This window comes from Dendrobium catenatum, unplaced genomic scaffold (assembly GCF_001605985.2).
Source record: "Dendrobium catenatum unplaced genomic scaffold, ASM160598v2 fragScaff_scaffold_980, whole genome shotgun sequence".
In the NCBI taxonomy this organism is placed as follows: Eukaryota; Viridiplantae; Streptophyta; class Magnoliopsida; order Asparagales; family Orchidaceae; genus Dendrobium; species Dendrobium catenatum.
In genome coordinates this window covers 293169-310433 of record NW_021319442.1, presented here as the reverse complement: position 1 = coordinate 310433, position 17265 = coordinate 293169, and the positions used below count along the sequence as shown (strand labels likewise).

Here is a 17265-nt window from a genome sequence, read left to right as displayed (position 1 = left end):
AAAATGCGCCATGAATCCAAAAGTAAAGCAGCATCCCTTGCCCCCCTTCCCTCCGCCTATGAAAATAAGTATGGAGTTTCATCTAATGTAAGCTAAGTGTTTATATAGTTCATGTTATGGTACAATAACAACTATAGTCATGATAATATTATATGTTAGATTTATTTGAATATTTAATCACATAGAGATGGAGTATATTGACCATTTGTTGACATGAAGAAGGAATAATATAAGACTATAGTGTAAAGTGCAAAAGATCAATATGAAAATCTTAGTGTCTGATGATTGGATTTAATGATAAAAAGATGATTTACAAATGAAGTTTTTGGAGCACTAATGATTAACATGAGAGAATTTAACAACTGAACAAATTGATTTGTCTTGCTATTGGAGTTGGTCAATTTTCAATTTTAGGAATTCCTAGTTTGGGTAGCTAAAAGGGAGAGAGCAACAGGCAGAAAAGCCCAATCTTGTTGTGGGTTCTTGGCCCATTTGCTTGTTTTGATTAGAAGACTTATTTTAAAAAATTCATTTCATCTTCCAATAGTTGAAATCAATATTAAATTTAAATTTTTTAAACCTTTTTTATTTTTTACAATGATCTCATTGTATTTTCTTATTTTAAATATTATAATTTTTTTAAAATACACTTTCTATTTATAAGCAAATTAGTGGGCATTCAGAGCGGTTTAAAGAAATTTAAGTTTTATTTGAGACAACTTTCTTACTATTTCATAAAACAGCTCTCTAGTACAAAATAAAAGATTAAAAAAAATCACTTTTCTATTTGGAAAGACAAATTATTTATATTTTATAAAATAAAAATCTACCATTTTGCAAAATAAAGATATTGTAAATGTTTCATGCAAGTAAATTTGTGAGATAAAGAGTTGTTTATAGCATTAGAGTTTTCTTACGAGGAAAATCCAAGTAGGGAAAATAAGATGGATCATAATCGAGATGAAATGATCAACTATATAAGCAAAAATTAAGATATTTGCTCTTCCACTCAACAAGATAAAACATGATTACAAAATATGAAATACAAATTTGACATCCTATTAAAGGTAATTGGATGATGGTGATAAGATAAGAACAATTAAATGAAAACAATTTGACAGTTATAAATGAATTAGAACATTTGTGCCACTACGACGGTGGGCGACATTGATTGTGATTGTTTGTGTTGAAGGTAAGATAAGAGTTCCAAAATTCTTAAGAACTGATCCAAACTCTTGGCAAACTCAAATCTAAATCCCTTACACATTGAAAATCTATTTAGAACATTTTAGAAGTTTATTAAAACTAAAACTTGAATGATTTTTTATTGATTTAGCGAAGTCTCCAATACATATAATGCATAAGACTATGCCATTCACTTGAGCTTTTAATGATCATTCAAAACTAGAAAGGCAATTGAATTTGAATAATGCACTAACAATACTTTAAAAGCATGCAATTAGAGTACACATAATTTCAATAATTTATAAACAATCACAGATTGCTAAACAAGATATGACCAGCCAAAACTCTTAACATTTCTCTCACAAACAAAAATTGCAACAAACATACTTTATAACAATCTCTTCTCTAATCATCAACAATGGCGTCACAACATCTGCGCCACAACCATACCACCACATAGAACAAAACTTTACAAAAGAGTAAAACAACAAGGAGAAGAAAACTACTCCCCCTTGTAGTTGATCTCCGGCCCACAAGGCGAGATAATCCACTCCAAACTCGTCAGCCTTGCCCACCACCTCGTCACAACCTCCTTCCCCTTTCTCCTCCTCCCCACCACCATCTCTCCCAACCTATGATTCTCCGCCCTCAATCTCTCCACCTCCATCCTCACCTCCACCTTCTCCACCTCCCTCTTCGCCATCGCGTCATAGCACTCCCTGTTCCTCCTCTCCAGCCCATACACCTGCTTCTGCAGCTCGTCGATCTTCCTCCCCAGCAAGCAAACGCGGTGGTCCGCACGAATCTTAACAACGCATCGTGCGAGCTCTGCTGCCTTCTGGCGCGTGAACATGGCCTCCAAAGCCAGGCGCCGCGCTTCCTCTGTCGCGGCCGTTAGCTCATAGCCAAGCCGCGCATTCTCGCCTAGCAGGACTAGTCGCTCCGCCTCCAAGACCTCTAGGAGGCTGCCCTGCAGCTCCGCTTTACGAGATGATTCGGCCCGAGCCCGATCCGACCCACAGAGCTCGGTGAGGAGGATTTCCCGGTCTATTTCGGTGGCCACAAGCTCCACAACTAAGGCTCTGTTGGGTTTTAAAGAAAATTAGAAAATGAATTTCACGTTAAAATTTGGTTATGAAAATGTAAACTTAAATTTGCATCACTTATTTGATTAAAGGAATTAAAGAAAAATTTTTCCATTATTAAGAGTTTAATAAAAAATTTAGCTAATAATTCTAAAATGAGTTCAAAATTTTAGCCATTATTTATGAAGATATGGCGATCGATTGTTGCGGAATTATAATTAAAAAAAAAACTTTTGATAATTCCTTTTTTTTTTATATATAATCAAATTCTTTTATTAATGTGTGAAGTTAAATTCAAACAAACCCTAAGACGTCGAGGGAGGGAGTTGGGGCTGGAGGCCGATCGAAGGAGAGGGAGCTCTCGGCGTCGGAGGAGGCGGACTCGAAGTCGGAGAGCTCGGAGGCAGAGTGGCGGCGGCGATGGCTGGGAAGGAGAGCTTGGGTGTAGCGATCGGCGAGGTAGAGGTAGCGGCTGTGGAGATCGTGGAGGAGAGAGAACAGCTGCGGCCGTTTCTGGTAGTAATTCTCGGCGCGTGTGCCGAAGGAGTCCGCATCCTGTGTCTCGGTATGGGAGATTGGAGAGATTGCCTTCACTCTCTGCTCGATATCTGTTTAATCACGGAATTGCCATTGTCAATAACATTTTGATGATTTTGAAAAGATTTCAGCTAATTAATATCTTTATACTATCAAAATTTAATTTGGATTTTTTTTTCAAAATTAGCAAAACTGAATTTAAATTGGTCATTAAAATTACAAGAATTCATTCCAACATATCCAATATAGTTTTCAAACAAATATATTAAAAAATATATAATATACAAGTAAAACAGTGATCTTCCTAAAGCCATCAAATCTCTTAAAACAATTTTTAGTATAAAAACTTTCAATCCAAAAAATTTTCGTTATTTTAAAAAACAGTAAAAAAATCGGTCCCAAACTAAACTTTAAAGGTATAATGATAAGCAAATCTACACATGTGAGAAAAGATTGAAGTAACTCTAATGCCAGATAATATTAGAGAAAGTCCTCGTAGATCATTTAATCACATAGAATGTCGGTCTTTTGATGACCAAATTACAGTAGTTGTATTAAATTCAACCTATATTATAAAAGGTAAAGGTAGACCTAAAAATAATTAGTTAAAAAAATATTAGAAAATGAACTTTTTAAATTATATTTAAATTAAAATTTGACTCTTTAAGATAACACAGTAGAGAAAAAAGATTCATGCAACCGACCTCACATAGTTGGATAAAAACAACTTGATGTAATCTTTGTTATACATTTTAATACAAATAAAAACAGAACGGTAAATGACCAACAACTAGTGCCAGTCAGCTTGTTTAAGAAAAAAATGAAAATAACTAAAACTGTTTTAGTATTTAAGAATCACAGCTTAACTGATTGTAAAAATAAATAAAAATAGAAATAAAACCAAAGAAAAATCTCAAACGGTCCCTAAGTTTGAATTATAACTATTATATTGTAAGTTTTAAATGCTTCAATTATATGCTGTCACATAGTGTTTTCAATAGGTAGAGCCCACTTGGTGATAGGACATCTTTATTTCCTGCACCATGGCTGCTAGCAAGGGAACAGGCTGGCAGCTATCAATATTTTCATTTCGGTTTGCAATAACAAGAATATCGCTATTGTTTTGTAGTGAAATAATTCTAATCAGATAAAAACACAGAAGCAATTATATGGCAGACAATCATGTTTCCTCCATCAAATAAGCAAATACATTTTAGTAGATTAATATATTATTCCCAGTTTTTTAGCTTATCACAACTCTCAAACAAACAGGGGGATAATATGTGGCTCCCGTGTTCTTTTATCTATGAATTATATAACGGTTATATTCAGAATGAGCGTTTGGGATAAGCTCTTCCAACATCTTAAATCCTAATAATTCAATCACATATAAAATAAATGCCACTCAATCTGTTATGTAAGTTGTCATATTTCTGCAATGTGAGCATTCAACAGAAGAATTATGGTAAGGACTCTCAATGGGAATTAGGGCATCTAAAAGACTCAATTTTAACTCTGAAATGCAGTACTAGATCAAAATACAAAAACTCGTCTCCATATATATATACTGGATGAACAGTGTGACGTCAATACGCAAGCAAATACAGAAAGTTTGGCATTCGGCTAGAGCGACCTAACAACGTCATACACATGTTTAACGTTCGACAAGAGAAGGCCTTAGCTCAAAGAATAGATGCTGAAATAATTATTGGAAGGGCTTGTACGTGCTCCGGATTTTGTTTTAATGCTAAAGATGAAAATCAAGACCCAACAAAATTATGATATAAAAAAATATCAGGATCTCATATATTCATGCTCAAACATGAAATAAAAAAACCCACATATTCATACAAAAGAAGAAAATTAGGATCCCATGAATTCAAACTAATGAAGGAAATCCAAAATCTATAACTATTTCCTTATTTCATTCCTAAATCAATCTATATATATTTCATTGTATGAAAATCATTACATGCTTATAATTTCTATCAGAGTCATACTGTCAAATGATGCCCCACCATCTTCTTTTATTCATTGTCATCTTCTCCTTAAGGGTGCGACAATCACGAGCATAGTATGCTACCAAGAACAGTCCTACCACTTCCACTTAATAGCTAGAAAGCGACACTTCTCACTACATCATTCATTGCAGGCTAAAGAAAAATCTTGCTTCAATTTCCATATGCTGGCTCAGACGAAGTTATTATTGGAATGACAGAGTAAATCATAAACCATGTTGGTTCTAATTGTTTACGTGTTAACTCTCACAATTTTCTCTTAAAAAATGCCCATTTTTACCCAAATACGTATAAAGCTTACTTTCATATACCAATTTTGCCTTTTTAACCACATGTCTATCAAGCTCTTTATCATTAATTTGTTTGTGAAGTATGTTCGAATAAACTAATCTATGTTTGTAATGGTCACTTTAATTACCTGAAGTTCATAATGCATTTTTTAAGACCATCTCCCAGAGGATGACTTCAACGCTCTCTATGCTGCCATCATAGCTCTATTTTGAGAGTGGCATGTAAATGAATAATTGTAAAAGAAAATAAATGCTCATTTAATTATTATAGCACACGCATATGCCATAGTTCTTATTTTTGATACTTAAATATTAATCTCAATGATGTTAATCAAGGTCACATGAGTTCATGATAAGGAAAGAAATAAGGATCCTATGAATTCATGCCAAAAGAAGAAATCAAATCCCATAGTCATGCCAAAGAAGAAATTTTGGATGCCCAATGCCATAGATTCACTTCAAGAAAATCTGAAGCCTAGTTTTAAATCTATACTAATTTCCTTAATTCATCATTAACAACAACAACATCAAGCCTTTGTCCCACTACGTGGGTCGGCTACATGAATCCTTTTTCACCATTGTGTCATGTTAAAAGTCAACTTCTCATTTAAATCTAATAAAGAAAGATCATTTCTAATATTTTCTAACCAAGTCTTTTTAGGTCTACTTCTACCTTTCTTAACATAAGTGAAATCTAATACCTCAACTTTCCTAATCAGGTCATCGGAAGGCCTCCATTTAATATGACCAAACCATCTAAGACGACTCTCTCTAATCTTCTCTTAATTCATCCTTGATCAATTTATATATTGTCGTGATTAAATACTTCCGTGAATAAGAAAGTCCTTCATGTCCTTGTATTTTTCTACACTAGCATCATAGTCATTTGCCCGAGTGATATACCTTTATTTTATAAGACGTTCGGTCCACATCAACTTGTACGATGTATGGATGTATGAGATTAATAGTCCAAATTGCTTTGGCCAGTGTGAAAAAACTTGAAGCATATTGGCATTATATTATCTTGAGGGATAAAGTCAAAACTCAATAGCTCCTACTTCCATTATACTAAGTTTGAAGGGATTGGGCGGTTTATAGTATAGTTAGAATAAAGTCGAACTCAGTAGCTTCTACTTCCATTAATAATATTATCTTGCTTAAGATTTTACAGAATGGTAGATGGAGACAATAAGAATCTCACCGGTTCATTCACATGGACTGAGATAAAAGTCAAGGAAGCACCAATTAATGAGAGCACCAACTGTTATGAGAAATGAGGCACCAATTGTTATGACCCAACAAGAATGATTTGAGAGTGCCAATAACTCCATAATATGATTGATTAGTAAGAGAGAAAAGGAAGAGTTACAAGCAAGGAGATCAGTTCAGTTTTCACTCATCCCTAATTTTCAAATCAAAATTAATGAGCTATAGCTAGTCACTAACCAGATTCAACTTAGATCATCAACAATCTTAAAGAGGACTTCATTCACGCCACATCATTAGTACAGGTAGGAAAACCCACGCTTTCGAAAAACTTTAGGGCTTCTGCGATCTTATTTTATTTTATTTTTTCTCTTTCAATTCATTTTATTTCTGTTTTGCTTATATTCTAATATAAAATAAATATGCATTTAATACTTTATGCATTTATTGTTTCATAAAATAAAAATATAAAAATGGCAGAATTCTCACCGCCAATTATTTATAATATCTCCATAGTTAAAAAACTAGAAGCTGTTGACTCCAAAGTTAAAAAAAACTATTCTTTATCATTACAAGTGCAATGAAGACGGTGTTCATTTAAAAAATAAAAAAATCCACGCAGTAATCAAATTTCAAATTTGAAATTTTGACCGTCTAAACATAAAATTTTATATGAACAGAGTTTTGATAATACACTTCTAAAATTTTTAACAACTAAACTACCCTCATAAATATGGAGGAATTAACTGAGGATAATTTATGGATACAAATTTTATACCATCCAAACTAATAATTTTTCAACTGAATTTGGTCATTTGCAAGAACACTTTCAAAAAATTGTTGGGAGCTCTGCAATTTGAGCCAATGTATGTGGATTAGCCGTTAAATTTCCTCTCGAAGTCACAAAAAATATAAAAAAATTTCACATAACGCTCGTCCGTGACCCGTCTATTCAGTAGCTGTACTGCAACTATTCCCTAAAGGCAGAGTCGTCTCAAGAAAGCGAAAAGCACGTTATACATTCAAAGAAGAAAGCGAAACCAAAAACCCTCCAGAGGACCAGAGCACTCCATTCTGGCCAACAAGCTACTAAAAATAGCAAACCCTATTCGCAAATAAAATATTGTTTTTCCCCAAAAAAAAATTGTTTTCTCGAATTACGAAGTTTTGACGGAGACATCATGGTAAATGCAGAGAAATTGTAGATAGAGAAGAGCTCGGAGACCTGTGAGAGCGGATTGGAGCCAGGCGGGGCGAACACGACACGACATTGCATCCGCTGAGAGATTCATACAGGTAGCTTTATTGCCCTGCGGTTGAAGAAAAAATAAGCAAAGACAAAAACACATCAGCGTTAAAGGACGAATCATTTAATTGACGGTGACGCAAGGTATGGGGTAGGGGCTCGACGCCCGTACAAAGAAAGAATATTGCAGTTCAATCGGTAGAAAGCTGGAAAAGAAAGGGCAGCACGAATCCCGGCGCACACATCGAAACAGCACTTACTATGGTAAAGAAATAAACCCTAGCTATACATTGCAGTGAATCCACGAACAAATTGATTGCAAATTTATTGCAGAGAAGGACCTTGCATTTTGGTCTACACTTGTCATTAATGTAGTTTGGGGAAGAATCAAAAGGGAAAACAGGGGGGAGGGGTGGAGGAAGATACACCGGCCCGGCTGAGATGGGTTGTCGAGTTCGGCGGGAAACAAAGTAAAGGAAAAACAATTAACTCCCATTTGCTTACATTGTCTTGGACAGATTGTTTTCCCTACGACGGATTCGAGAAGTGAGCAAAATTTCTTTAAGGAGGGATGCAGAGTTTAACCCGTAGCTCACAAATCATAGGAATAATTAGTTATTTAAATATCAGGATAAAATTTTCAATGTAAGAGAATGGGACACTGGAAAATGATTTTTATGATGGGTTGAGAGGAAGGATGAAGACTTACTGATCACAGCAGTCGCCGGCGTTCGGCGCGTCGTCGCCGGAGGACAGCGCAGCGTCACTGGAAGAGCCGATGAGCACTTTGATGACGAGAAAGAGTAACAATAGAGAGTGACAAAGAGGATTATAAAAAGGGAGGATAAGAGAGTTTGAAACAGAGACAGAAAGGTAGATGGAAGACAAGAATAACAAGGAAAATAGCTGTCATGCTTACTTATTAGAGTTGACTGTATAACCTCTCTTATGTACAGTAAAAAAAAATTAACCGTTGAATTTTCTTTTAAAAAAAATAACGGTTAGAGTATCATTTATAAATATAAAATTAAAATTTGTTTGGAGTTTGCACTCAAATTTTATTTAAGCTTGATTTTAAGTCAATTTCATGAATTACAAGACATTCACATAGAGAGTTATAATTCAAGAATGATTAGGTTTTATTAACCCAAAGGTTTATTGAAATAAATAATGAAGTCGTTGACAAGATTAATGTTTTAGTTGGGATTATTTTCTTCATGCTTCTTAAAACAGGTTTTTAGTATAATTTTTTTTTTTACTAAAAAATAGCTTTAATAAGCAAGAAGAAAGCAACCCCAAACGAAGCCTAAGTTTACTCAAACAAAAATAAATAATTATATGAAGTGGAATGAATTCATCATAATAACTTACCTACCTACTCGGCCCTAGTGGCCCTAATGTCAACAAATAGAAGTTAAGCCTTGAATTTATGACAGGGGGAAAAATTGAGAGGGAGGCATCTATTAAGATGGATAGCCAATATTTGTCACCTAGAGGTGCCCCTTGAATGACTATTCCTAGCAATGGATATAATGGGTCCCAATTTCTCGAATAATATCAGCCATTCGTACATCACAATAGTTATGTCATTAAGAGCTAAGAAGCATAAGCTGAATTTTTAGTGTTGTGAAGGACCAAGGAAGTAAAAGTAATTACCTCAATTTTTGCATGATTAAAGACCTGAAAATGACTTGTTAATAATCCCTATGAAACTTCCTACATGAATGAAAATCTATTTGTGAGTATTGTAATGCTATGCTTGCAAATGCAACAGTGTTGGCCTCTATTTGTATTGAGTTTTGGTTGTGAGAGTGCAGTGGCACTGGAGTTGGGCATTGAGGAACCAATCTCTCAGATTTTAGGTGTTAAAGGGGAGCGTTATGACGTTGGGTCTGAAAATTTATTTTTTTTAAAAATTCCCTAATATAAGTATACTTAAGCCATACCCTAAGCCATTTGATTTCTTAGCCAGGGAGAATAGAAGGGAGCAGGGGGGGGGGGGGGTAGAGAGAGAGAGAGAGAGAGAGAGAGAGAGAGAGAGAGAGAGAGAGAGAGAGAGAGCTATCTTAAGTGTAATTTTTGAACATTGCTCTTGTTATTCTTTACAATTGTATCCTTGTGCCAAATAATATTTTCTAAACATATTATCCTTTTCCTTTTGTGTGTGCATGCATACTGTTTTCTCATAATTGGACTCTAAATTCAATGGCCACTCTCTTGGCTTAACACTTTAATTGGCTAGAGAAGATCCTACACTACTAGCTCATCACCGTATTTCCTTGCATATAAACTTTCTTAACCTAGGAAAGATGTCCCTATTATTTGGACTTTTAGAAGTTATTCTTGACAACAAACTCAACATATATGCATATGCGTACCGATCAATCAAATGCAAAGATGAAAAATTTGTACTACCCAAAATTCATCACTCATATAATGCTTAATGAAGACATTATATAAATCTGGTAATTAATCTAATAAAACATTAGAATTTACCAAGCAATAAAAGTGGAAACATAGGTTACATCAATATAAACATTATTAGAGTATGAATCATGATAATTTTGACTTCGTTTGGACGACTTTATTATTGCTTTTTAAAATAATTTTTTAGTAAAAAATAAAAAAATTTGTAAAAAAAATTGCTTTATGAAATAGTAAGAAAGTCATCCCAAACGACGCCTTTGTCTCTGATCATTTATAATTAATTGAGCTCTTAATATTTTTCAATATTTCTATTAAAATAATTATTAGAAGTATTAAATTTTTAATTAGATGTATCTACGGCCATGATTATGCTATGATCATAGCTATATGCTACGAAAATGATATGAACATATGCCACATGTGATGGCTAATAAGGTCTACAACCTATTTTGAAAGAACAATACTAATTTCTCACATTTCAAAAATTTCTCTTCTTATCTCAGGATATATATATTGTTATTATTAATTTCTTTATAATATATGCATCCATAACAACTATTATAAGTTATGTGGTTATTATTTTACATATCTATCACCTCATATATTAATATTACACATATACCACTCAAATTCCTAATTTATATCGTTTCTACCACTCCATCTAACGCCTTCCTCACGACATTTTCTGCCTTCCTCACAATGTTTTCTGTCATATTGTTGGACACGAATCTGAGAGTCAGTTAGGGTAGAACTAATGAGGAATCGGAGCTCGCAAAAGGGAAGGAAGGCAAGTTCTCATGCATTATCTCAATTTTGTTCAAAATGATTTGGTTTGTTCGTAGACTGGCTTGTTGTCCGTCACTTAAATGTTGAGTTTCGTTAAAAATTGCCGGACCTCGTTAAAATTTGCCGGTCTTCCTGATGCATTCTCAGATTTTTTTTTTCAAAGTGATTTGGTTTGCTCGGAAACTGGCTTGTTGTCCGTCACCTACCTGTTGATTTTCATTAAATATTGCTGGACCTCGTTCAGATTTGCCGTTCTTCATTCCTAAGTTATTTTCTTGAAAATGATTTTGTTAGCTTTTCCTAGGAAGGCTCTTTCCCGGACTTCAAAATGAAGTATTCTATTTTTACCAAATTATTTTCGTGAGGAAGGCGTTAGATGGAGTGGTAGAAACGATATAAATTAGGGATTTGAGTGGTATATGTGTAATATTAATGTATGAGGTGTTAGATAGGTAAAATAATAAGTATATATTGATATGTATGTAATATTTTCTAGCATAACTTGACAACGTCGATGGTTGGTTTTTTAAGGCTCCACTTTTTAAAAAAGTGAAGGGTTTGTTTTGGGGCAACTTTTTATTTGTTTTATTTTTCAGATTGCATCCATACATTTTTTCGGCTACTATTTAATATTCATATGTGGTGTTCAATTGTTTTTAATAACCAATTCTAATAGAATGTAGTAGATATAAGAAAGTTGTTTTATTTTTTAAATATCAAAATATTTAAAAAAATATACATACACAACACACAAGATTTGAACTCATGACCCCTCTGAGCTAGGAGTTAAACTCCCAACCAACAAATCGAGGTGAAAATTAGGGGCAGCACCAGCGCCCAAACACACATACAGAACATATATGCAGGATTTGAACCCAGGACCTTTCTTAGCTGTGAGCCAAACTCCCAACCAACAAACCAAAAATAATCACGTATGTTGTTAATTCTTAATGTTAAAAATATTTTTTGGACATGTGAGCTTTCTTTCTTTATTTTTTTCTTAGCACTTAATGCAGTTGAATTAATTAGCGTGAGTGCTATCACTGTTATAGCTACTTAGGGTTAAAAGCCAAGATATATTTATAGTATATTATTATTGATAAAAAACTTAGATAAATTCTTATGACATGAAACATGCATGTGCACTTAAAGTTGCATTCTCGATTCTGGTTCATATAATTTTGGGCAGGAACTTTATTATTTGAATTAAAATACGAATGGTTATTACTTTTTCCTCGTTGATTTCTACCTTTTGTTCATGTTTGTGTTCATTTATTATCAGCTTGTTCAAGTTTGGTTCGTTTTTTATTCGAGCTTTATTGTTTTTGTTCATGTTTAGTTTGTTTAAATTAATGAGTACTTATGTTTGGTTCATGTTTGGTTCATGTTCAGTTTGTTTAGTGCTTATCGAGCTTTAAACAAACAAGCATTAAGGAACTATAAACGAGCTATGCTTTTAGATGTTTATCAACTTAACAAACGAGCTTTATCGAGCCTTCTAACAAATAATTACATCGAACATGTTCGTGAACATATTTAGTGATTTTTTTTTTTTAAATATAAAGCAAGCACGTTCATGAACATATCTAATGAATATTTTTGAGCTACCAAATAAGCAAGTTCATGAACATATATAAGTAGTTTTTTTTTAGCTACCAAATGAGCTCGTTCGCGAAGAAGTGATCTATGATTTATCTTGTATTTATTCATGAATATTTTAAACAATCAATCAAGCAAATATGGACAAATATGAAATGTCTCTTGTACATAAATTGAACACGAATCGAGCTTCTTATCAAGCCTAATGCCAAACTTGTTCACGAGCTTATTAATTAAACGATTACAAACGAGTTTTAATCGAATCAAGCAACGAGCAACTCGTCAAACACTTGATTCGCTTGCAGCCCTTACCTGAATTCTCGAGTCTCAGAGCAGTTCTGCCATTCCGAATACAGAACAACACAACATCATCGCAATTCAGCATTAGCCATTGATGTGCTCTGAACGATTCACTAATCTGTTTCTTCACCGGAGGACATTGTGAATTTATTTCTTAACATTTTTCCTTACTATAAGTAATTTGATTAATTATAGAGTACTGAAGTAGAGGTTTTTGGTGCATTTTCTGAACTTTTAACTGCGTTCTTTTAGGTTGTAATTTCAATGTAAAAGTTATCTGCAGTGTTAGGATTCCGCTATGATTTCTCTGCTACTAAAAAAATCCTGCTTTACTATCGATTAATGTCATAGGTTTTTTTTTTTTCCCCTTTTTATTCCTTCACCGGTATCCACCCTTGCTAGGGTTTAGGGTTTCGCCAATTGTGAAGAAGACAGGCTTCATAAGCAAAGCCCCAATACATGCGTTGCACAGTGGGAGGGAGATCGGTAGAGGAGAGGTCGTCTTTGCAGTGGCGCCCTCTGCTGGAAGGAGATGTAGAGAGTAGAGAGGCTGTTCTCAGCCAGTTCCGCCACCCTTTGTCGGCTGCTAGGGTTCTCTCTCTCTCTCTCTCTCTCTCTCTCTCGCTCTCTTTTTTACGAGTTTGCTCTGTTTTTGTATTAACGCTATTCAAGCGCTTACTACCTACCACTTAAAGGTTTGACTGGTACCCTTCACCGGCTCTTAAATATTGATGGAATGCTTCCCTTTAACTCTTGCTCACTGCATGTTCAATGAGGTTGATGACTGTTTATGAGATGGCGAGGGGAACTTGTCCTCCACAAGGGGTGCCTAATTTGAGCAGGACTCTCGAGCCAAATCCTGCGCTGGACTCACAAGTCAAATCCCGAACTCGAACTCGAGTTGAGCTCAAAAGGCAAGCCTATGCTCGGCTGGAGGTAGTGGATGCGGGCTCGCGAGAAGAACAGGTTTCTCTTGCGCGTCCGAGCCCGCTTCCAATTTCACGTTCGAGCTTTTGTAATTTCGCCTTCCAAGTCCGCCCTCACGGTTCCGCCTTTCGCGTTTGAGCCCGCCCCTGCGGTTCTGCCTTCCTCCTTCGACTTTCGTGGTTCCACTTTCTCACTTAAGCTGCTCGACGAGAAATCGAGTTGAGCATCATCTCGATCAAACTTGACCTCGATAATCCAATGAGCTCGAAATTCTGCTTAAGTTTGAAACTCGATAAACTCAACTCGCGACCTGGTTAATAAGTCAAATTTGAACTGACTCACGAGTTAGCATGACTCATTTGCACCCCTATCCTCCACTTTAAGTGACTAAAAAAGCAAGCCATCCATCTAACTGCAACAAGCAGTTGTTAGAATTTATAATTTAAAGAATTAATGAGATGGGCTTATACTATCATATAAGTTTAGGGTAATTATAAATAATGTAAAAAATTGGGACAAGTCGCCTCTTAGACATTGTTCAATAAATTAAAAATCAAATGCATAGAGTTTTAAGTGGATGTAAAACTCAACTAAGCTTAAACTTTTTTGGTGTCTACTCCATTACGATACTTTAAAATTAATGTATTAATGCAAGCAAGCAAGCCGTTATAACCCAACATGAACCGAACTGGTCCGGGATTTTTCACGAACGCAAGCGCCCCACTCTCTTCCGCTTGAACCAAAGCCGAGCTCCCGTCCTCTTGCGACCGGGCCGAACAGCCTCTTTCAGTTGCGAATCTCCCTCCAATTATGATTACCTTTCATATTCTTTAGATCCTCGTGCTGACTGCCTTCCTTTTTATCATTGAAGTTGAATAGCAGGGCGAATTATTATGTCCGGTCACCGGACGTCCGTACGTCCAATTCAAATGTGTCACGTCACCCAAATACACTGGAACCCGGTGTATTTTGGTGGTGTGGCGCGTCTGGATTGATATCCGGACGAATCCAGACACCGGACGTAATAATTTGCCCTCTTTTCTCCCTGTTGCAGCCACCACAACCCTTGCTTCTTTCTTGCAAGAGCCGCCTACATAAGTTTCTCCTTCAATAATAAGCTTCTTTATCTTTTCTTCTCTCCACCCTCAATTTTATTTTCTTATTTGTGTTTATCAAATTGTATAATAATATTTTATTCCCTAATTTAATTAGTTTTAGTTTAGATTTTATTTTAGTTTTATTTTATTTTATTAGTTTAGCTTGCTTTAGGAAGAAACTTTATATGTGTTGATGTTTTGAATCGACATAATCCTATTTTATATTAGATATTTTCAAACTTTGTTGTTTATGCATAAATCTTAAAGGCATGGTTATTAATATCTAATTTACTTTTAGGTTTAATTTATAAGTTTTATGTTTCAAACATTTGTTCCCTTTAGCATCATCTTGAATGTTAAATTACAATTTATTGTTTGTAGGACTCATTGAGTTTTATCCTCGAGGCATGAGCAATGAAGTTATCTTTTGGACTTTGAGTTGTGTCACTCGCCTAGAGGTAAGCACTGCTATTTATTTTTGTGTAAACATACTAATATTTTTTAGGGGTGTAATTCGTGTCAATTGTAATAGGCTCTCTTATAACTATTTAGATTGTCGATCCTATGTTGAATTCTTTAGCATGATCATACATGTAGTAACCTTCGTTATCGTTCATAATGAATTAGCTTAGGGATAAGCATAACTTTACTTTGATTTATTGCTAATTAGTTCTTATAAGTTGAATTTTTATATTGGAAAAGTTAAATTTATTTAATTTAGCTTTGTTAAATATAATGAACATCATTCCTCCAAATCATAGGAAATATACAAATCATATATGACGTGTTGATTTATATAATATTTATTGGTTATTCATAAAACAAATTATCTTGTATGATTGTATAAATGTCGGTGGAACCCTAATGCTTTTAGGCTAGCTGGGGTCAACGGATCCCTAGAGTGACGACTCTACAAAAAATGACTAGATTTCCTTGGGTTAATATTTACCTTCCCGATATGGGTATATGATGAATCGACTATAAATATATATGTTTAAATAAAAGAAAACATAAGCAAATGTGAATTGGAAATAATAAATGACTATGTGTCATTTTGATGTATAATGATACCTAATATGATTGCATTTTCAGACATTAAAATAATTGAATTGATAGTGATTTGCCACATACTTTAATGTCACTACTATATTAGATCTTTGTTGTAAGAAACATGGCATGTGTTAGTGCTATTTGCTTTGATAACTTAAAGTTGTTACTTATACCCTTTGGTTGTCTATATTGCATGTCACATTTCTTTTTTCGTTTATGCTTTGATAGATAGTAGTTTCTTGTTGAGTCTGATTTATCAAACTCACTCAATGTCTTTTTTAGTAGGTCCTACAGACGTGTTTTGTGGACCGCCATCACAGGAGCAGGATTATCAATAGTATATTGTTTTTTATATTTATTATTTTGTAGTAGTTTATTATGTTATGTTTATGATTTCTATGGGTTTGGTAGTTTCTTTCTTGCATTTCATTCTATTTATATTAGCTTGTATTAGAACTCCTGTTATTAGATGCTTTGGATATTTGAACTTTTATTAATGAGCTGGATCCTTATTTCACTTCCTTTGTTTACTCTGATGTATATATGTATCATTTGTATATGCAAGTTATCTTTCTGAATACAAAACATGTTTTCTTATTCATTCATTGCGTCACGTGTTGCCAGGGTGTACCGGCTTCCAGTCCCGAGGCGTGACACAAGCAAACCGTGCAATTTTCTTCTATTTTTGAACTTTATGATTTGTTGAGATTGAAATGCTGCCCCGCCGATGGTGACTCTAGACTCAATAGATATCAAGACTATGCTATGCGTGTATCTTTCTCTTGAGCAAGGCTCAAAGAATAGAAACTTATATGACAACATACTTCCCCTATGTAACAGATGATCCCAAGGTTTATTTTGATTTTGAGATACTAGCTTCATAGATATCTAAACCCTTATGTTTAATTACATCATATACATGATGTTTGACGAACACTCTCAATCAAGACTGATTGTTTTCATCCTCTATGGGATTCATTGTGTGATATGTGTGCGTGCTCACAAATGAGAATCTTGTAGCAAAAATAATGACAGTAATACAACTAAAGTAAATAGATAATATAGAGATGAAATATTAATTTTATTATCGCATAAAGAAAAATTTTATGATTTGAAGATGAATAAACCCTATTAAGTTACAATGTTAATCTTAGGGCAATGATTTATGAAGAGCACACACCAAGCAAACAATTAGTCGACTAGATTCCAACCCAACATAGTTGATGGTTCAAACTAATGGATTAGCTATAAGAAAACTAGCTCATCCATATAATATTTGGTGAACAACTCAGTCATCACGGGCTATGAGTTTGATGACTCTCTGACAGACCTATATAGTTGTTATCTTAGAGTCGATGGAAGTTTATGTTGAAGGCTACAACTGAATTGTGTTTGAAGTGATATATGGCAAAAGTTTTTCGAAAATATTCACTACTTAAAATCCTTTAAAAAATAAGGATTTTAAAAGTTGAATATATATTAATTAATGTTATTAGTGAATCAAATAAATTA

The 17265-nt window shown here is 34.3% G+C and overlaps 1 protein-coding gene across 1 annotated transcript; it reads right to left on the bottom strand.

Moving 5' to 3' along the window:
- Window positions 1–1529: 1529 nt before the first annotated feature.
- On the bottom strand, window positions 1530–8440 carry LOC110093884 (kinase-interacting family protein). The gene is made up of 4 exons (XM_020818911.2): window positions 8277–8440; window positions 7547–7631; window positions 2575–2878; window positions 1530–2267 (listed from the first exon to the last, which is right to left on the bottom strand). The coding sequence occupies exons 2-4, from the start codon at window positions 7611–7613 to the stop codon at window positions 1688–1690; spliced, it is 951 nt and encodes a 316-aa protein (XP_020674570.1). The 5' UTR covers window positions 7614–7631; window positions 8277–8440; the 3' UTR covers window positions 1530–1687.
- Between the last annotated feature and the right edge of the window lie 8825 nt (window positions 8441–17265).